General features: G+C 42.4%; 1 protein-coding gene across 1 annotated transcript in view; it reads right to left on the reverse strand.

The window, feature by feature from the left end:
* dock2-like (dedicator of cytokinesis protein 2) overlaps window positions 1–21,685 on the reverse strand; it is a 116,006-nt gene that overhangs the window by 61,060 nt on the left and 33,261 nt on the right. Inside the window, exon 25 of the mRNA XM_073487116.1 lies at window positions 1,452–1,594. Within this exon, the coding sequence (XP_073343217.1) occupies window positions 1,452–1,594 (143 nt within the window). The remainder of the gene's footprint in view (window positions 1–1,451; window positions 1,595–21,685) is intronic.

Raw genomic sequence — 21,685 nt, forward strand, 5'->3', positions numbered from 1 at the left:
CGTATTAAAGGCGTTTAGTTCAGGAGCTAACTGGATTTTGTTACAACAGACCTACATGCGGCAACATGCGTGAAACAAAAATCAATTAGATTCTAATTGGTCAAGGCCTGCTTCATTGCACGACTGTATGACTGTGCACGAAACAGCTCGTGGCTATTTACCTTGCTCTTCAGTAGACAAATTTCACTGGGGTGATGCAGAGCTCAGGGGTAGTTCAAATTCATCCAGTGATGCTAAAAAGATAAAGGAAATGTCTTCTACTTCATGGGCTGGATAATTTGATGCAACCTTTTTCCAAACAATAATACTTTGTAAGAAGGTGGTATTGTGTTTCAGAGCAAATTATACTTGACAGTTCAGTCTCGGCTGATTGGTCTGCCTTTGCTGGAAGCGTCTAGTGTTTTGTTTTTTTTGGCTTTTCTTATTTCTTCCAGACCTGTTCATCCTTTGAAATGCACAGATTGTTTCTTGGTATAGTCTAAAGTGGTGTTGTTGCCTCTTGTTCCTGGCATCAGGGTGAGTGGGTGCACCTCAAGTGACCACTCTGGCTTTTGTTTCCTGCTGACATTTGATTATGCAATCAGTCAGCTATACAGATACTGTGGGGAGCTTCGAGTGATTGGGACTTATTTTTGTATACTGGGTAAAACAACATAAACAAAACTCAAAATTGAAGAGGCTGTTTCGAAAGAGAGAAAGACATGAGAGCTTGCCTCTTGGCTCAATAGAAGCAGTTTGTCATGCTACTGCATGTGCAACAGCTTGGAACTGGCTGCCCTTGAGTCAAAAACATGTATCTTAACACTAGACAAGGAGACACTACAGGTGTGTAACAGGTTTAACTAATAGATATCAACATTAATGTTTCCCAGTTTCCAAGTTGTTTTTTTTTGTATTACAACATTTCTAAATTTTAGGTCTGAAAATGCAAATTACTCATTATCATTATTATGCAGATAGAAACTTGAAATAAAAAAACATTTAAGAGCTTAAGACTTGGCTTTAATTGGAAATCAAATTAACATGAACATTGGATAAAGCCAGGGTAAAAAAAGTTGTGATAAATGACCAAACCCTCTGTAAAAACCTGTGTAAATATGTTCAAATACGCAAAGAAGAATATCTAGTTCAATATGCCAATAATTTTCAGAAATTTCCAGAACAGAAATCTGAACTACAATAAAAATCTAAATGTGTATGTTTTCCACTAGTCTGAAAGAAAACATGTTATGTAAGCAAAATAGCCCAAAGTTTACCAGTGTGAAGAAATTATGTTTTCACCTGTGGTGTCTCCTCCTCTCGCAGTGTAACCACATACAAATATGGCGTAAGGAACTGGATCGTCAATATATTCTCTGGATGTGACCACGTCTACTTTGAAACAATCACCTAGAATGCAGTCTAATACATGTGTAAATATGACAGTGTGTGTTCTTTGCTGTGTGTCTCACCACACTGTCTCTGCTGAGGACCTCCAAGATGTTGTTGAGCAGCTCTAAACTATTTCTCCTTTCATCGTGAGGCCCATCAGCCATACTGGCCAGTGCCCCGCTCAGCTCCCGCAGCATCATGGGTAACAACACATCACGGCACTCTGTAAAAAAACAAAAACACACATGGTTCAATAAGAAAAGGCACAATAATAAAAACACAAAGACAGTGCAGAATATTTTTCTACACCAGAAAGTCCCCCAGTCAGTAAGAAAAATTGGATAGTGTGAGCGTGTTCACAAGAATGATGTTTTATTTACTTCTTTTTGGTGAAGCGGTTAAAAATAAGAGTGATTTAAGAAGTTTAAACACAACCATCAACAGTCACATAAAACATCAACATCAAACAAACAAGATTTGCTTTAATATGACACCTCTCTGAAACAACCCTTCAAACCCTAAAGCCCTGACTCTTACATCAATTGGTGCAGCACCTGTGGAGACAGCTGTGCCTACACAGCTTTGAGTAATGATGCTGCTGCACCTTGAAAAGAGATTCAACCCTAACGCCGGACTGCATATCAATCAAGTGTCTATTTACAGTTCCATACATGTCTGCTGCTCTGCCAGCCGCACAGTCAACACATCCATCACAGTGGCCTGGCACGTTTTCCCTTTCCCATCTCTCTGATTAATCCTAATCTTTTAGTTAAATCACGTGTTAATTTGGTCACACATGCAAACGCGTCATCAGTTATGACTTCCATAAAAGATTATGTCAAAGTGAAGGGCAGCAAAGTGAGGAAACAATTTGATTAATGTTAAAGTATAGTTAAAGCTTCTGTACATGCAGGGATCGGTTATATTCTTATACTACTTATCCCCTTCTGCTTAACCGACCTATTAATTCTTTATGGATGTTAATGGTCACAGCGCTTCTTTGGGGGTTGCCCAAAGTCACTCTAGGAATCACAGGAAATCATTAAAAGACTGAAGAAGTGAAAGTACTTCAGATGGAAAAAGAAGTATCGGCACAGTAAATTCAAGGATATGTATGAGGCGGTGAGTTAGGCAGGATAATTTCTTCACTTTCTCTCAAGCTTTCAGGCTGATGAATGTGTTTATTTGATGTCCCACAATATCTTTAATGCACCAAGAAGGAAGACTTTTAAAAGCAGCCCTTGCCTTCAGCTGCCAACAAAATAATGCAACTTCAAACTTAACATAATTTAAGTTTATCTTCATGCCACACTAACATAAAGAGAAAGCTTTAACTTTGCACAAGGCTGAAAACCTGCAAGGTTAAAGTTCCCATGAAGTCAAAATCGCTATGTAAGTGTTTTTGTTTTTCTCCACGTCACCTCTTCGCCAGTATCAGGCCCAAAAGCAGCAACAAAAAGCCATTTTGAAGGTATTCCTGATTATATTTTAGAGATTTTTTGTCCATTAAAAGCCTTCTTATGATGTTGCCATGGAGGAATGTGTTGCTCAAGACCGGACCTCCCTAATTACTTTACAAAAACATAACCATATAACAAAAACACAACTTTATTAATTCATTCACTGATGTGGGTGAAACTGGGTCATGTTTTATGGAATATTTTATTCTGGTTGTCACTCTGCTGACCTTGGGTTGCTCTGTCTGGAGCAGTCTGGACTGATAGCTTGACTTGTTGCTAAAGTAACTGCTAACAAACGCACTGATATCCAGCAGCTTCTTGATGAACAGCTCTGGACCAGGGCCATACGCAGCCTCTGAGAACAACAACGGAGGCCAGTGGGAGTATGGAGGTGATTTATGGTAGACAGATACTGGTAGCTTTGTTGCTAGAGTAGGTTAGTAGTTAGCTGCCATTAGCTCGGTAAGCAGTCCTTGCTTTTTCAGCCCCAGGTTGCCAGGAGCAAAACCCCCTATCTGCTTAGTAAAATGGCTGTTGTGTCATTTTAAATGTCTTTCTGAGCTTTTATTGAGAATTTGCTGATGCAAAACCAGGCTTCTAATTGTTTTTTAGACAATAAAGTTGACATTTGATAATTTAATGATGAGACAATGAGGCAATTTCACTCAGCATAGATAATTCAAATTATCTTTAAAGGAGGCTATCTTACTAAAATTCTCCTCTAATACTGTTTAGATCCCAGGCCGTCACAGTCCAAGGTGACAATAAATCCTCTGATTACTGATCCTTTAAATCTCTTCCACTCGTCTACGACCTCTCCCTGTCTTGTCTTCGTCTTTCTCCGTCTTTCTCCCCCCTCCCACTCCCTCCATGCCATCTCTCTTTTGTAGCCGCAGGTAGACGGAGCCCATTAAAAGCTCATTTGGGCTGATGCTCGTTAGTTTCATTATTAACTGAGCCAAGCCCGTACGCCTGCTGAGTGGACCCTCATCACAACACTCACTCCATCACACAAACATGCAGAGAGGGGCAAAGGCATGAGTCACCGACTGCCCTCGATGACTCAGAGAAGTGGGGGGAGGAGACGGGAGGGGGGAGGGGCCTAGACAGGTGGAGGAAATCCAACATGAGAACGGGGAGGTTTAGGTGAGACACTGGGAAAGATTGGATGACAAATGTAGTATCTCAATCTAGTTAACATAATGAATAATGTATAATGTCCAATAAAACTGTCCTTTTGTCAGAATGAAACAGGGAGGCCTCCCATCTGTGCCCTTTAAAAGGATACAGGATAGTGTTGTCGATGGTGCCAGCTTTGTATTTGAGTAGCAAACCCTGCTAAATCTGTTTAATCCATCAGAGCAGAAACTCATCATCCTTTGTCCTTTCACATAGAGAAAACAATGGGTGTTTTATGGCAGTATTGTTGTGTGTGCGAGCTCGAGGAATTAATCCATCTGCCTTCCGGCGGCTGGATGTACCATTAAACCTGTGGAGAACTCCATTCCCCGGTGAAATGACCCCAAAGCCACCTGCTTCTTTATTTCTATTGATCTTAGAAACAAACCCAGCTGATATTTTTAGGTGTAACGTGTTGAGGGGAGAGAAAGTGAAGAAAAGAGCAGGTGGGAGGGTTGAAAGGGTATCCTGTTGTGTGATACACTGTGCTTTTTGTTTTTATGGTGTCAGGAGCCAGGCATAATGAAAAAATAACCACGATAGCAAGTTTCAAGGTCTACACTTACCTTGACCCTATCTGTATTTGCAGGAGAATACATTTACTGAAGCTCTATGCATAACATTACTGCACATTGAATAGTGTGTCACAAAAGCAGTGTTGCCATCATTGCAAATTTAAAGCGTACTTCTGAAATGTTGCAAAAAAAAGAGAGGAAAAAAACTGAAAATGCGTAAAGGGCGCCCTTCCATCAACTGGTTTTGAGCGAACAAACTAGGCTGTGCAAAGTGAAATTTCATCAGAAGTTGGCAATGAAGCAGTGAGCAGAATAAGTCACAAACAGGAAACAAAACCAGTTGCTCGCCAATCAGCAATAAATGTCGAAAAAGGAGAAGAAACATAACCGGTCGTCTTAGCCATCAAGAGAAATATGGAAAGGAACGATGGAGGAAACCTGTGAGATGCCAAAAGAGGAAACAGCTTCCTCTTCTCCCAGAATGGAAAAAGCAAGCGATGTAAATGTTTGCTTTGTCAGAACTTTAAATCTAAAATCAACTTTTTCTAATGTGACTTTTTTCTAATTATGCTGATGGGAATTCATGGCTATTGAGAACATTGATATTATGCACACAAATAGCCCTTCCTGCAAGGCATTTCACATTGGAAAATGAGTGGTAGAAGTGGTCGACAAGTTGCTGTTTTTTGTAGATCCACAATGTCGTCCGGGGTTATCCGTGATCTGTCTAACACACAAAGAGCTTGGGAGAGAAAGAAAAAGCAACAGGAAAAAAGAAAGACTTAATGTAGCCGGGTGGTAAATTAATCATAAGTGTAATTTTCCACTTAAGGGTGAATGTATTCCAATGTACTATAATGTGTTTTTGTTTTCTTTTGTTCTTTCTTTTAAATGTCATATTTCAAATGTAAATGTAAACAAAATGTAAGTGAGTTAAATAAGTGGTCACAAGGTGGCAGCATTGAGCTGCTTTGGGGTTCAGTTGGGCGCATTTTGGTTTAGCCGCCAGGTGCATTGTGGGTTATTGTTGTCTTTTCTGCTGAATGTGAGCCACAAGTGCCTGAAATGTCTCGCCGAACAGAGGAGACTGTTGTTCTGTTCAATTGGTAGGTAAAATACGCACACATTGTAAGAGACGCCGTAACAGAATGTGACAATATAGTCTCATTTAGAGATATTGGTGATTTATTTCAGAGGGTAGCATGCCAGCCGTCGACCGGGGCTAACGACTAGCTTCAGGAAGCTCCAGCTCCCGTGTTCCACGCTGCGTGGCGTGTAAGTGACTGTGGTAATATTTTGAATGCACATTTTCGAGTTAATGTGACCGTGTCATGATTTTAATGACGTGTGTATTTTGTTGTTTCTGTAGACCTTCATAGCCCACTGCCGTATTTTGTCCCCTATGCTATTTTGTTTCTTTTTATGCTTTTGGTTTCGGTTCTCTCTAAAGTCTCAGATGAGAACGAATGACTTTGAGTTTAGAAATTCAGTCAAATAAGCCTTTTTGCAACTGATGTGAAATAAATAAGAAGGCTACAAGAACCCCAGTAAGTGTGTCCTGTGTGCTTCTAATTCCCGGGCTACACATTTTGGTACCAGGAGTGGGGTGTAGCTAAAACATTTTTTTGCAATTGGCAGTAGTAGCTTGTTTTTATTTTTTATTTGACAAAATACGGCAGTGGTGAAGATTGCAGGAGAAGCCTGTGGGTGGACGTGTCGGAGAGGCCAGCCTGTAGCGGAAGCGGTGACCGGTGAGAGACGACTTGAGGAGCTCCAGTGGCGCCACTGTTTCCTGATCGACACGGCTCATCCAGACCTGCGCTGAGGATTCCACCGCGACGCCAGCTGCCCAGCACTTCGTCCGGCTGCCAAGAGCAAGATTCAGCAGTGTTTCAAGACTGTGTTCATCGTATCCTTGATTCTTGTGTGAACTTAAGATTCACATTCAGACTGGACTGAGTAAAAACTAACATTTCATCATGGCTAGTGGTTCTGATGATGATGCTGCCCAGTTCGACGAGGCATCAGATGAGGTAGCAGGCCCAAGTACAGATGCTACAGCAGAAATGCAGACTCGCATGCAAGAGCTCACCCAATTGCGAGATGAACTTGTCAGGTTAAATGATGAGATAGGGGCTCAGAGGGCAAATGATAATAGCGCACCCACACGTTCATACATCTATGTTCCAAGAGAACGCCAGGTCCAAGCATTTAGTGGGGAGGGTGGTACAGATGGGAGGTCTGTGGAAGAGTTTATTGAAGAGATTGAAAGGGTTTTAAGATCCAGAGAGCAGACAACAGAGGGGCAGTGTGACTACATTCTATCTCTGTTGCGTGGTCCTGCATTGGAGGAGGTTCGACTATGCATGGGGGGTCAGTCAGTGAGGCCCAGTGATTTATACTCCTACTTAAGGAATGCATTTGGGGAAAAACGCAGCATCACACAGCTTTTGCAGACCTTTTACAACCGTAAACAAGTGGAGGGTGAAGACCTCCGTGACTACTCCCATGCCCTGTCCCAGATCTTGAGCTCTGTAGTGAAGCAGTCAGCAAACGTGATACCTAATGAGAAAGCCGTTCTCCGGGACCAGTTCATTGAGGGTTTAAGGGATTCAGCTCTCAGACGTGAACTCAGAAAGATGGTCAGAGACCAACCAGACTGTAGCCTTTTAGATGTGAGGCGCGAAGCCCTCCTGTGGGAAATGGAGGAAAGCAGGCCCCATCGTCCCAGAGTTGTTAAGAGCAGCCAGGTTAAGTCAGAGGTTTCAGAATCCCAGTTTTCTACTACTGAGGCAAACAATGGCCAATCTACTGCATTAGGTGATGTTCAAAGAGCAGTAGCTCAACAGGGAAAACAGTTAGTAGAGTTAGGCAAAACACTCGCCGACCTAGCAAGTGCTGTAACTGAGCTGAGTAGACGTACCACTCAAATGACTTTCCAAGAGCCCAAGCCACGAGCTAGACTGCAACCACGGTACACACCAGACGGCCAGCCTATCTGTTTCAAGTGTCGAGGCGTGGGCCACATTGCCAAAAAGTGCCTGCAGGCCAAAAGAGTCCAAGATGAGTCAACACCTTCTGTAGTGCAGGAAAACTTTCACCCTCGGTTGCCATGAGCCAGGCAATTCGAGGGGGATCTACTGGCTCACCAGCAGTAACACCAGACAGAAGTAGGATCCTAGAGCGTGCAGTCGGAGAATGCAAAACTGTCGAGGTGAAACTTCAGGGAGTCTCAGTATCATGCCTACTTGACACTGGTAGCCAGGTCAGCACAATTTCTGAGAGTTTTTTCAGGGAACACTTGTCAGATAAAAGTGAAGATATTCATCCTGCATTTGAGTGGTTAAAGATCACTGCAGCAAATGGGTTAGACATACCCTATATGGGCTATGTAGAACTTGAGGTCGAGGTAATGGGTCTGACTATCCCAGAGCGAGGCTTCCTGATAGTCAAGGATTCTGCACACTCTTCCTCTGTTCCAGGTCTCATAGGGATGAATGTTGTCAAAAAATGTCGAGAGCTCGTACACACTGAGTTTGACACCACACTACAGAGTAAACTTGACTCGAACTGGAGAGAGGCTTTCAATAATCTTCATGCAGTAACTGTAACAGACAGGCTCTCCTTTGCTAGAGTGGCGAGTAGGGAGATGGTCCACGTTCCTGCATTGTCTGCTGCCACAGTCATGGCAAGGGGATTTAGGACTGTGAGTGAACATGGCCCTTTAATGTTGCTGGAGCCTGTGAGTGCACCCTTGCCTGGAGGTTTGGTTGTTGTACCTACCTTAGTTTCATCTGAAAGTCATGTGTTTCCTGTCCAAGTCATGAACATGTCTGATGAAGATATCTGGCTGAAGCCAAGGATCAGGCTAGGGGTTTTGACTCATGTAGACAGTGTAAAAAGTGATGAACTTTGTGAGATACAGTTCCAGAGAATCTCAGCAGACACTGAACAAGTGAGCATCGACAAACATCCCAAAACACCCACAGATGTACAGTCCATCCTCGACCAGCTTGATGTAAGTGGTAGCCCAGAACAGCATGCACAACTGGCTTTGCTGCTGGAGAAATATTCTTTTGTGTTCGCAACAGAGGATGTAGATCTAGGCCACACTGACAAAGTGCAACATGAGATTCATCTCACAGACGACATACCTGTGACACAGCCATACAGACGAATCCCACCCACACAGTACAGTGAAGTCAGGGAACACATAGGCAAGCTGTTGAAAAAAGGAGTTATCAGAGAAAGCTCCAGTGCCTATGCTTCGCCGATAGTGCTTGTGAGGAAGGTAGATGGTAGTCTAAGGCTATGTGTCGACTACAGAAAACTTAACTCCAAGACGAGACGCGATGCATTCCCGCTACCAAGGATTGATGAGAGTTTTGATGCGTTGAGGGGGGCGAAATTCTTCTCAACAATAGATTTAGCAAGCGGGTATCATCAGGTGGCCATGCACGAGAGAGACATGAGTAAGACAGCTTTTACTACACCGTTTGGCTTATATGAATATGTGCGAATGCCTTTTGGTGTTTGTAATGGGCCGGCTACATTTCAAAGACTTATGCAAGTCACTATGAGTGATCTCATTTTTCAGATACTCCTGGTCTACCTAGATGATATCTTGGTTTTTTCAGAGACATTTGAGCAACATTTGGAGAGACTGGAAACCGTGCTGAAAAGACTGGCAGAGACAGGCCTTAAAGTGAAGTTGCAAAAGTGTGCTTTCCTACAGCAGTCAGTAAAGTTTCTGGGTCATCAGGTGTCAGCGGAAGGTGTGGGGACTGACCCGTCCAAGGTCTCCGCTGTTAACAACTGGAAGGTCCCAACCACTGTGAAAGAACTGCAGTCCTTTATAGGTTTCTGTAGTTATTACAGGAGATTCATTCAAGGTTTCTCACAAATTGCTGCACCGCTGCACGACTTAGTCAACAAATGTTCAGGTGAAAAGAAAACAAAAAAAGCAGTTCACCACTTTGGCGCTATGTGGACACAAGAGTGTGAGTCATCTTTTGAACAGTTAAAAGGAAAACTTACCTCTGCTCCCATTTTGGGTTTTGCTGATTTCACACAGCCCTTCATAGTTGAGACAGACGCCAGTCAGCACGGATTAGGCGCTGTATTGTATCAGCAGCAGGGTAACGCCAAACGCGTTATAGCATACGCTAGCCGCCGGTTACGCCAGGCCGAGAAAAATGACAGGAATTACAGTAGTATGAAGTTAGAGTTGCTTGCCTTAAAATGGGCAATTGCTGAGAAGTTCAGAGGTTACCTGCTGGGTGCGAAATTTGTTGTCCTGACTGATAACAATCCGCTCTGCCACCTCAAAACAGCCAAGTTAGGCGCTATCGAGCAGAGGTGGGTAGCTCAACTGTCTGTTTTTGACTTTGAAGTGAAGTACCGTCCTGGTAGTAGCAACGCCGCCGCAGATGCCCTCTCTAGGCAGGAGTTTGCAGGGGAGCCTGAAACTGATCCAGATTCAGATTTTGATGGTTGTATTGCCGTGTGTAACCTGATGGAGAGAGGGACAGTTCTAGATTCTGATCTTGTCACTAAAAGTCTTGAGTGTTACAAGGTGAGACAGATCCGTGCTATGGAGTCAGGATCAGGTGAGATAAGCACGAGACAAGGTAACACACCCACACTTCCAGGTTTTACCAGAGAGGAGCTGATAGGTTTTCAGGCTAGTGACTCCACCCTGAAAGAATTCAGGACATTTTGGGATCAGGGGAGGAAGCCTACTGCTAGGGAGCGAGCAGTCCTATCTAGCTCAGTGAAAAGACTGTTGAAACAGTGGAGTCGTGTACAGGAAAAGGAAGGGTTGTTGTACAGAGTAATCAGAGATCCACGTCATGGTGAAGTGTGGCAGTTACTCGTGCCTGGTTGTCTAAGAGACCAAGTCTTAGAGAGTGTACACAACCACATGGGCCATCAGGGCATAGAACGTACTGTGAACCTGCTCAGAGGGAGATGTTTCTGGGTTGGGCTTTATGAAGATGTTGAGAGCTGGGTTAAAAACTGTGAGCGGTGCATTTTGACAAAGATGCCTCAGCCAAAAATCCAGGCTCCAGTTAAAGCATTTCTAGCCTCCCGACCGCTTGAAGTGGTGGCTATTGATTTTACAGTGCTAGAACCAGCTTCAGATGGCCGTGAGAATGTTCTAGTTGTGACTGATGTTTTTACAAAGTTCACACAGGCATATCCTACCAAGGACCAAAAAGCAGATACAACAGCTAAAGTTCTGCTCAGAGAGTGGTTCATGAAGTACGGTGTCCCTGAGAGGTTGCATTCTGACCAGGGCAGAAATTTCGAGAGCGAAGTGGTTGCAGAGCTGTGCAAACTCTATGGGGTCAAAAAGACACGGACAACTCCATACAGGCCACAGGGAAATGCTCAGTGTGAAAGATACAACCGCACCCTACATGACTTGTTGAGGACACTTCCTCCGGAGAAGAAAAGGCGTTGGCCAGAGCATCTTCCTGAATTAGTGTATGCCTATAATGTTACCCCTCATTCCACCACAGGGTACTCGCCCTATTTTCTGCTTTTTGGTACACAGCCACATCTCCCAGTTGATGCATTATTAGGGCATGAGTGTACGTCAGACCATAAACAGGACTGGTTGTCTGTTCATCAGGAGAGACTCCGACAGGCACATGAGAGAGCCAAAGAGTACTCAGAGCAGAAGGCAGCTGAGAGAATTGCGCTGCAAAATGAGAAAGTGTATTGTCCTCCTATAGACATTGGTCAGGTTGTGTTCCTACGTCACAGACCCTCAGGGAGAAATAAGATTCAAGATGCATGGAGTCCAACAGTCTACAAGGTAGTTGACATTCAGGGAACTACACACACTGTTGAACCTCTGGAAGGAGGTCCCGTCAAAAGAGTTCATAGGTCAGAGTTGAGACCTTGTGCAAAACCAGTTCCCAAACCCAGAACCAAAACTAGGTCACATGTCAGTACACAGCCTGTAGTTGAAGACGTATCTCCTGAGTCCCCTGACCCAGAGTTTGTTGTTGTTGAAGAAATCCTGCCTCCTCAGTTTATGCAGATACCAAAGCTGCCATGCGTCGCCGACAGGGTTAATTTACCTGTGACAGCACCTTTGGATGACAGTGACAGTGAAGAACCTGAGGGAGGTCAGGCAGATATGGGAAATGGTGACAGAGAGTGTGTAAACAATGATGTTCATTCAGACGTTAGTGACAGTGACCTGCTCATTGGTGAAGATGGGAAAAGACCCACTCTAACAGGCATGGCTAGCAGAGCTGGGAGTAAAGCTTATGCACCTACACCTGCTATTAGGCGTAGCAAGCGGGCAAATGCAGGGTCTCATCCAAACCCCTTTAATTGGCCAAGGTCAGCCTGTAATGCTGTCTCAGTCAGCACCGACATGGTCTCCCAGGTTTTGACAAGTCTTGGTACTGCTCTCTTTGAAAAGGCATTGCAGGGAGCATTTGAGTCAGTTAATGTTTTGTAGTCTCCGAGGACGTTGACTAATTGCAGGGGAGCATGTAGCCGGGTGGTAAATTAATCATAAGTGTAATTTTCCACTTAAGGGTGAATGTATTCCAATGTACTATAATGTGTTTTTGTTTTCTTTTGTTCTTTCTTTTAAATGTCATATTTCAAATGTAAATGTAAACAAAATGTAAGTGAGTTAAATAAGTGGTCACAAGGTGGCAGCATTGAGCTGCTTTGGGGTTCAGTTGGGCGCATTTTGGTTTAGCCGCCAGGTGCATTGTGGGTTATTGTTGTCTTTTCTGCTGAATGTGAGCCACAAGTGCCTGAAATGTCTCGCCGAACAGAGGAGACTGTTGTTCTGTTCAATTGGTAGGTAAAATACGCACACATTGTAAGAGACGCCGTAACAGAATGTGACAATATAGTCTCATTTAGAGATATTGGTGATTTATTTCAGAGGGTAGCATGCCAGCCGTCGACCGGGGCTAACGACTAGCTTCAGGAAGCTCCAGCTCCCGTGTTCCACGCTGCGTGGCGTGTAAGTGACTGTGGTAATATTTTGAATGCACATTTTCGAGTTAATGTGACCGTGTCATGATTTTAATGACGTGTGTATTTTGTTGTTTCTGTAGACCTTCATAGCCCACTGCCGTATTTTGTCCCCTATGCTATTTTGTTTCTTTTTATGCTTTTGGTTTCGGTTCTCTCTAAAGTCTCAGATGAGAACGAATGACTTTGAGTTTAGAAATTCAGTCAAATAAGCCTTTTTGCAACTGATGTGAAATAAATAAGAAGGCTACAAGAACCCCAGTAAGTGTGTCCTGTGTGCTTCTAATTCCCGGGCTACATTAATAGAGAGTTTTTGGACAAAAAACTCAAACCAGGAACTGAAACATTTTATTTCCTATTTTGTTGCAGTCATTTTCTAAATAATGAAAACTTTCACTAACAGTCATGTCACAGGCATGCTTTCACTCTGTTAGACCTTTCTACAGGGCCTGCTGACACTGTGTAGTATATATTTTCAGCTGTTTGAATAGTGATGGAAAAACAGCCAGAGTCTCATGCTTTTTGAACACTCTCTCTATAACCTGCACTCTTCTCAGAGCTTTTGTTTGCAGAGTTAAACACCTTTAGCTCAGTCAGCAGCTGCTTTTCATCTTCAAATTCAGAAAACTGGTCCATGAACCTCTTAATAGCTAGCTCATCTTCCGCATCCTGCTCTGACAGATCTATGAGGGTGTGTATTGTCTGTTTTGATTTTACTTAAGTTCCCCTTCGTTTCAAAACACCTCTGGAGCTCCTGAATATGAGCATTAAAAATGATGAAGTGCAGGCTGCTTTGATAATGCTTCTCTAGACTCTGTGGCTGATAGTTTTCAGTCACTGACACAGAACCTTTAACTTTGCAGGTTTTTCACATCACCTAGCCTGGTCTTGAATAACATCAAGATGTTAATATCTGCTGCTTCAGCCAGAATGGTGGCTTTCTCAGAGACTTCTTTGAACAGCCCTGTGGTCCTCCGGGCTTTCAGTCTTGTAAGAACAGCAGCTACACTGGTGTGCAGCTCCGGCGTCTAGGTTATCCTTTCAAAGGGCATTTGAAATTATTGCCATTTCAAGTCACTCTTGCACCTGGAAGCTGCACTGTAGCTGACCGTACACATTCTCTGTGAAGAAATATGTTGTCCCAACAGAGGGATGTGCAAGAAAAAAAAAAGTTGAACACTAATGAGTAAGTCTCTACCTCTTTAAGTACAAAAGAAGCCAGCTCACAGTGGACCACCTCAATGGTCTAATCAGATACTGTGGAAGCCTCCTGCATTTCTTCTTAGTCTTTTTAAAACATGTATTAAGAGACCACACACTGAGAGTGAGTTCATTGTCGTGGGATTTTATGTCTTGACTGAGTCAAAATAAACACTACAAATTTGCCCTCATTTGAGTTTTCGTTGTTACTGTGAAAAGCAGTCGCTTGCTGACTAAATGGAATTCATTCCCTTGGCAAGATCAGTTGGGCCCTTAAATGCAAAAAACTTGCAAATGTAGTTTTCAATCTTCTTCTGCCAGCCTCCTCCTGGTGGCTGTCTTTCCCTCTTGAGCTTGCCTCAGTTTCTTCATCTGTTATTTCTATTCTCCAATATCAGTCTTCTCCATCTCAGTCTTTTGCCTGTTGTTTTCGATCTTGTTTCCCTCTCTCTGGTGACCCCTCTATGTGCCCTTTTACACCTCCACTTTTGATTCTCATTTCTGTCACGTCAACAGACTGTCCTGTCAGTCACCATTCTGCTTCTCCAACTCAGCATGTCGGGTAAAATTGATTTCACCAGAAATTTTTAGAAACGCACCAGCAATTTGCTACCTATTAATTGATCAAAACAATCACAATCGTTGTGTTGTCACAAGCTTCTGTTTTCTCAGTAAAATTGGACAATAAAACATGTGCTATGTGTTTGTGCCTCTCAAACAGAACTTCCTTTTGGGCTGCATACAAATCCGGCAACCATTCCTAGGATTGCCAGAGTCTTACCCCAGTCTTGGCTCTAATCCTATAACTTTAAACCATTTTTGCAGGGGTCTTTCTGGTGGAGCTCGCTGGTGGCTAGTTTGTAAGGAAGCAGCCAAAAAGAGATCCTGCCTGAAAGGCTCAACCAAAGGCTGAGGGGGGTTAGTGGCGGGGGAGATGAAGAGGCAGAGGAGTTTTGCAAAAGGCACCAGAGAAAAATAGAGGAAATATTGAAGAAAGTGAGAAAAAAATTCCTAGATCTGTCCCTTTATCTGGATCTGCACATAAAGTTAATGGCAAGACCCATCCTCAATCCAAGTTTTGTGGAAATCCGCTCAGTAATTTTTTGTGTAATCCCGCTGACAAACAAACCAACTAACAAATGAACACGGGTGAAAACATAACCTCCTTGGTAGAGGTTAAAAAAATAATAATAATAATAAGCAAAATGTTCTACCTTTTCTGAAATGTGAAAGGTTTGGTCTGACACAGACCTCCACTTGACTAAAATTAACATTTGTGAATCAATCACCAATGGTCACACTTTCCTATGCACACCTATATTTCTATGTTCCATGTGCCTGTGTGATTTACAGTGGTAGCATGTTATCTATTTTAGCCTGCGGTGCAACAATGCAGTAAATCAATTCAGCCATGCTGTGGAAGAGAGATTTGCCAACAGGCACTGGCAGACAAATGGAAATCGGGGTCTCGGGGCAAACATCGGGATGCATTTTAACTTTTTCTCATCTAGCTTTCATAGTGTGCAGATGTACACACTTGTTCAAAGAAACAGAAATACACACAGGTGCTCACACACAACATATTCAGACCGCACACTGACAGAGCTTCAAGTACTCATCTATATTCAATTGGAAATGTCTATTTATTCAAGCCGTAATCTCCCTTTGATTATTAATACCAATGTGTGTATGTGTGCCCAAGTGTGAATTGTCCTTTTTGTGTCTGATTTGTGTTGCTTCGCCGCTATTCAATGTGTAAGAGCTGGGATCTCTTTATGTCTGTGTCAGAGCGTGGTTATGCGTTTGGGTTACCAAGTTTGTGAGAACAGACAGCCACCACTGCTGGCAAGCCACCACACAGAGCACAGCTTTGATGGCTCAGCAGCCAGCTCATCCTTTTTTCTGGTCCATTTTTTTCATTTGACAGCCAAACACAATAAACTATGGCACATGCTAATGAGATGCAATCTCAGTTTCTAAGAGGCATGTAAATCAGAGGTGTCTGCCCCTTTCTCTCCGTCCTTCCCTCTCTTCCCTCCGTTTGGTTGTCGTGCCTCGCTTTTGGAAAATAGAGTGATAGAAAAGATGATAATGAGGTTTGGAGGCGCAACGACAAGTAAATCTTCTGAGTTGAGAGGGGGTTGGGACCACGCCAACTGTCGTCCCGCTTGGTGATGACTAAATGTCTCTCTCAGCAGGTTTTTCATCTCTCTGTGTCACCGTGGGTGTCTCCCCTCATCCACCCTCTCCCCATCCTTCATTTGTCTTCCTCCCCCCCTTCCTCACTTTTTCCCTTGTTCCATCTTTAAGCCCCATTAGAAATTTAAAGCCCCCGCATTTCCTCTGTTCCTGTTTAGGTTGTGCTGGTCTGTCCATACTTCTCTCTCTTTCGTTTCAGAGTGGTGGTAAAACATATTTTGACACATGTGATTTGTAAAAGCAAGAAAGCTGACACAAAATGGTTTAGTTGTGTAATATTTTTTTCATAGAAATACATAAAATTGTCTTGCTTGTGTGAATGAGTACTCTCCCGAAAGTGTAGCCAGGTAACTTACAGATGATAGAGTGCACTACAGAATGATGATGATATACAGCGGATATGATGCCTGAAAGTGCATTTATATTTGCTATGATGTTAATAAGACTCAACACAGAACAAATACTGTCAGCAAAACAAAGTAAACACAATCACAGCAAAGGTTGCTGTCTTGAGTTTAATTGCATTTCTCCATGTTTTCGCCCAAGAATACAATCAAACACTTAAAACAAAAATAGCCGAGGACTTGCTATAATAAGAAATTAAGAACAATATAGATGTACTACACCATGTACAGATCGGTGACAAAAACAACATCAAGTGTGTTACAAACCCCTGGCATGCGTCTCAACATGCATCTCAACAACTTCATGTATAACATATACTGAATTTACAAGACAATAAATAAAATTGTTAAGAATTTGTCATCGACACTGTTTCACAAAGCTCAGTGTGTTTCTCCGAACTCAACAAGGGAGTCTGTGGACTTTCTCCATAGGTGACAAAGAAGTTGCCTAAATTAGCTACTGTTAAATGTAATTGTAAAATTTGACATGTTTAACGTCACTAAAATGTTTGTTAAAATGTCTTCTTTCGTAAAGTAAGTGTAAATGGTGAAATCAGTAGAAACAGTGTGTTCAAACAGCTACTTAATATTGGCAGGTAAGACATGCACCTCAGACACAGAAGCAGACACGCTGGTACAACAATGCCATGACAAACTGACCATTTTTACACAGAAAGAAGCAACTTTATGTTTTGCATTTAATGCCTCATTTGCAGAAATGTTTTAGAATTTGCTGTAGAAGTGTCGCAAAGTTTTATCATTCGCTCCTCACTCAACTCTCAACTCTCAAAATTGAGCAATATTTTACAGAGTCTGGGGATATCGTGATTTCTGGTTAACAGATGAAATCAGCTGAAACAGGCAGTGTGTTCATAAACATCTGCTGCTTACCTTGGCTCGTAAGAGGGCCAAAACACGTAATTTACATTACAGTGAACTAAATGGAAATCAGACAGTCCATTCTGTCACTATAACAACATCACGTCCTGCAATGATGACGTCCATGTCGCCAATGTGTCCCTGACCACCTGGACCAGTGGATTGAGTGATCAAATTACAATGAATCTTGGTGGTCGTTTACACTTGTATTCAGAGTTGTGTACTTCTGTGCACTGTAGAAACTCTTTACTGATCACTAGAACATCTTTAATGACCCCAAGAACCTGCTAAAGAACCTTCAGAACATTCTCAAAGACTATGACAACCTTTGGAGCCGCCACTAAAATCTCCAAAATGACACCTAAAACCTTCTCAATGGCCATTAAGGGGCTAAAACTTCTGATATGACCTGCTCACTGGACACTAGACCTTCCTAAAACATACCCTGAATTAATCTGTTACAAAAAGTATCCCAAGAATCTCCTACAGGTATTCTTAAATAGTGTAGGCTACTCATTTGTAAGTGAAACAAAACTAAAACCCAACATCAAGTGTGTTCACAAACCTCGACCCAGGTTCTTGCTTTAAGCCGTCACCTGTCTGTCTGTATGTGCTGATATTTGCTCATTTGTCCAGACAGAACTGGATATGTTTGTCATATTTACCACTAAAAACAAAGATTTGTTGGAAGGCTAACAAGTACAAGATACTGTTGTTGTTACTGCTCCAGTAATCCCCTAGAGTGTTGCTTCGAGGTGCGGCTTTTATTTATTTCACCCTCTGCTTCAAACAGCGTGTAAATTATCTTTCTCTTTCTTTCCACCTGTCTTAGCCGCTGTCTGTGAGCCACCCGCTAATTGCCAGCCATCATCTCTACCTTCCTCCTCTGGCCCGTTTTCCATATGACCATTAAATTGATTGACCAATTAGTGTGTTGGTGGGATTAGTCGCACCAGTGTTTTAGATCAATTTAACTGAGGCAGATCAATGGTAGATTAATGCCTCACGGCAAACCATCTCACTGCTTTGACTGATGGGCAGGCTTATTCCCAGTGCCCTCTAATAGGAGGGTAATATATCACGAAGCTGCCGGCTCTGGTTAAGCCTATATCTGATTTCAGTTTTTTGGTATTTGTTCAGATTGGATAACAGGACGAGCACGATTGAGATACATACACTCAATCTGTAAATCTTTATCCACTTATTCTTTATATTATCTCCAATTTAGTGAAATGTTGAAATCGTTTGTCATCATATCTTCAATGCCATCCACTCCACTGTTATCGCTTCTGGTATATAATGACCTGACGGCCCAACAGGGATCATTAAGCTCCACAGAGTCACAGAAATGTTATTTTGCCGTAACCTGACACTTCGTTGTGCAGTGGAGAGCCGGCTGTTGACAGCACCAAGCTGTCTCACATCTGTACCAAATGAATGAATTGGCAGGTGTGCTGATACAATGACCGTTGTGTCCGTCTACTGTCCTTGTCTGCATTCAGTTCCCATAGAGATCAACCCACAGACACGAGCATGGATCAGAATATAAATGAGAGGGAAGGAGAGTGTGAGACAGAGGCATTTCCCAAAATGATTAAACTCCATTCACTTTGCGCCATTAGTCTCATCCATCCCTCTTTTACATCCACAACCTCCCAAACTGCAGTCTCTGCAGACTCTGAATGAATGACAGAAACTACCTCTCTCTCTTCTTCTTTCATTAACCTTGTGGAACGAACCGACCCACAGCTCGACGGGAAGTTAAGATATTTTGGGTCAGCCTGTACAACAACAGTCAAAAATCCTTTGTGGCAGGATGGCTCCTCTGCTGTCAAACACCCAAACACACATATTAACATACAGACAAATGCACACACACCATTTCTTGCACCCAATTTATATTCATAATCGTTTGACAGGTACAGCAGACTGTTTTTGCAGGGTGTTTGTGAGCGTGATCTCAATTTCAGTTACTGTAAGGCGTGACATGAACTTTAATGTGATCTAACAGAGGCTAAACTACTGTAACAGGGCATAAAATAATTTATTAGAACGAGACACAGCAGGAGGTAAGAGATGAGAAAAGGAGATATTAGAGGAGAGGGAAGGAGGAAGAAGAAGGAGAAGAAGTAGAAGAAGAAGAAAGAGAAGATGGAGAAGAAGAAGAAGAAGAAGAAGAAGAGAACAAAGGAGCAGGACAGAGAGAAGTACTTTAGAGCCAGGCTGAGGAGACACAGCAGCCATATAATGTTTTTTAAGCTTCACATGTCTGTCCCTTAATATGTCTATATAATGGAGGATAGCATATAGGCACATAGGGGCTTAATGGACCACCAAGCAACCTGTTACCACACACTTGCACACTCTGAGCAGCAGTAAAGCTGACAGCTTTGAAATTACAGCTTCACCAGCTGCTGTGAGAAAGGCCAGGAGAAATGCATAACAATAAACGCATGTCCCTTGTGGCGCATGCAAACACTCGCTGACCCTTGGGCACCCATATATCACATACCATCTTTACACTATTAAAAATATTTTCACAGGAGAGTTAGTGAGATACTAACACGGCCTAATAACAATTTAGACCATACGGAGGAGGGAAGTTCATCGGTTAATTGGTTACTTGGTAATATCTTTGTCATCTAAAGCTCCCTTGGAAGCCAAACCTAGAAAACCACGCTCGGTATTGTTATAACTGGAGCCCAAAGTGAACTGTCCCTAATACTGATTGGTAGAGAATGTGGGGACAACCAAGATCACTCAGCACTGATTAAATCCTGACGATAATAAATGTACAGCACATCATTCATCCATATTCATAAACCACTGACATGAATCTGTTAAGTAATCACAGCAGGGGGAAATATGGACATGGGTGTGAACAACGTCAACAATACTGTATAATGCGCTGCGGTAAACTGCAAGCAATTTAGGTAATGACATTGCTGTTGTTCATAAGAACTGATATAAAAACTGCTTACTGCACATGCATTCTTTCTGATTTTTTTTTTTTTTACGTCATGTTATAGAGATACTTAGCTGTAACAATAAATCCTACAAGAGCGTTAGAGACCAGGAAGAAACTAAAACATCTGGGTTTCCTTTAATCTGTTTAAGATACAGGACAAGTGACATGACTGCAGTCTTTTCTCCAGCTGTACAGATGGAGGAGGGGAAATGGCAGACTGGCTGAGAAAATACAGAGGGTTAGTGGATTGAATCAGGGACTTTGACCAGCTTTGGGAAATGAGTGGGCAAACAAAATGACAGACTCATCCCTCTGTCCCTCTGCCCTTTGCTCTCCCTGATCTCCCGTCGTTTTCCCCCTTTATCAGTGTTGATGCTCTCAATCTGTCACAGTGATTGCCTGACAGCATTATAATTTGCCTAAATTGAGCCATAATGCGCCTTGTAAATTTAATTTTGTCTCAAAACCAGATTAACCCGTATGACAGAGCACACATGTGTATCTGTGCATGCGTGCCACCCCCCATATGGCCGCATTGTGTGCGTTTGTGTGTGTATACAGTATGCGCTTGCCAAGATCCTTAATCCCAGGAGCGTATGCTGAATAAATCAGAGTATTTTTGAGCAAGAAAAAAAAAATCCAATCCCTTCAAAGGCTGCCCATGGATGCAACCAGTCATGAGGAAGCCAAGCACATGGACAGGAAATTGGACACACACACACACGCACACAAACCAGAGCTGGAAGAATCCTCATTACAAAAATAGCAACTGCTGTCCTACTGAATAACGGCAAAAAAAACCTTACATACAAGTAAGTAACAGTCCTACTCGAGCTGGCATGATTAGACAATTATTTGATTAGTTGTCTACTATTACACTAAATTAATTGTCAATTACTTTTACACAATTAATTACACAATCACACATTACACAATCTTTCATTTCAGCTTCTCAAATGAGAATATATTCTGATTTCTTTAGTTTTTTATGTGGTAAACTGAACATCTTTGGGTTGTGTACAAACAAGACATTTGAGGACGTCATCCCGGCCTTTGTAAAAGAAAGTGATGTCGTTGTTTAGTCCAATTTTATGGACTAAACAACTGATCAATTAATCGAGAAACTTATCGACAGTGAAAGTAATTGTTAAGAAAGGAACAGATTCAAACCTTTCTAATCCAGATTTTAGTCTCCATACACCTACAAGTTCTGGTGTTTCCTGCAGAAACAGGATGCTGACCAACCTTGTTTGCAGTAAACAATGTCCTCTTGCAATGAGGACATCACATTCCTCAGCAGTGTGTGAGGGAAAACTGTGAAGCAGACGCAAATGTGCTGCTCATTATGCACCCCCAGTAAATAAAAAAAGAGATTAAAAAACAAGGAATGGTTCAAATATGTTCTGGTTGGATTGCACTTGGTACATTTATAATCCAATTATCACCTCGATTTTTCTATTATTAATTTTTTTATCTGTTTTTTTGTATCTAAAAGAC

The sequence above is a fragment of the Pagrus major genome, chromosome 18 (genome assembly GCF_040436345.1).
Source record: "Pagrus major chromosome 18, Pma_NU_1.0".
In the NCBI taxonomy this organism is placed as follows: Eukaryota; Metazoa; Chordata; class Actinopteri; order Spariformes; family Sparidae; genus Pagrus; species Pagrus major.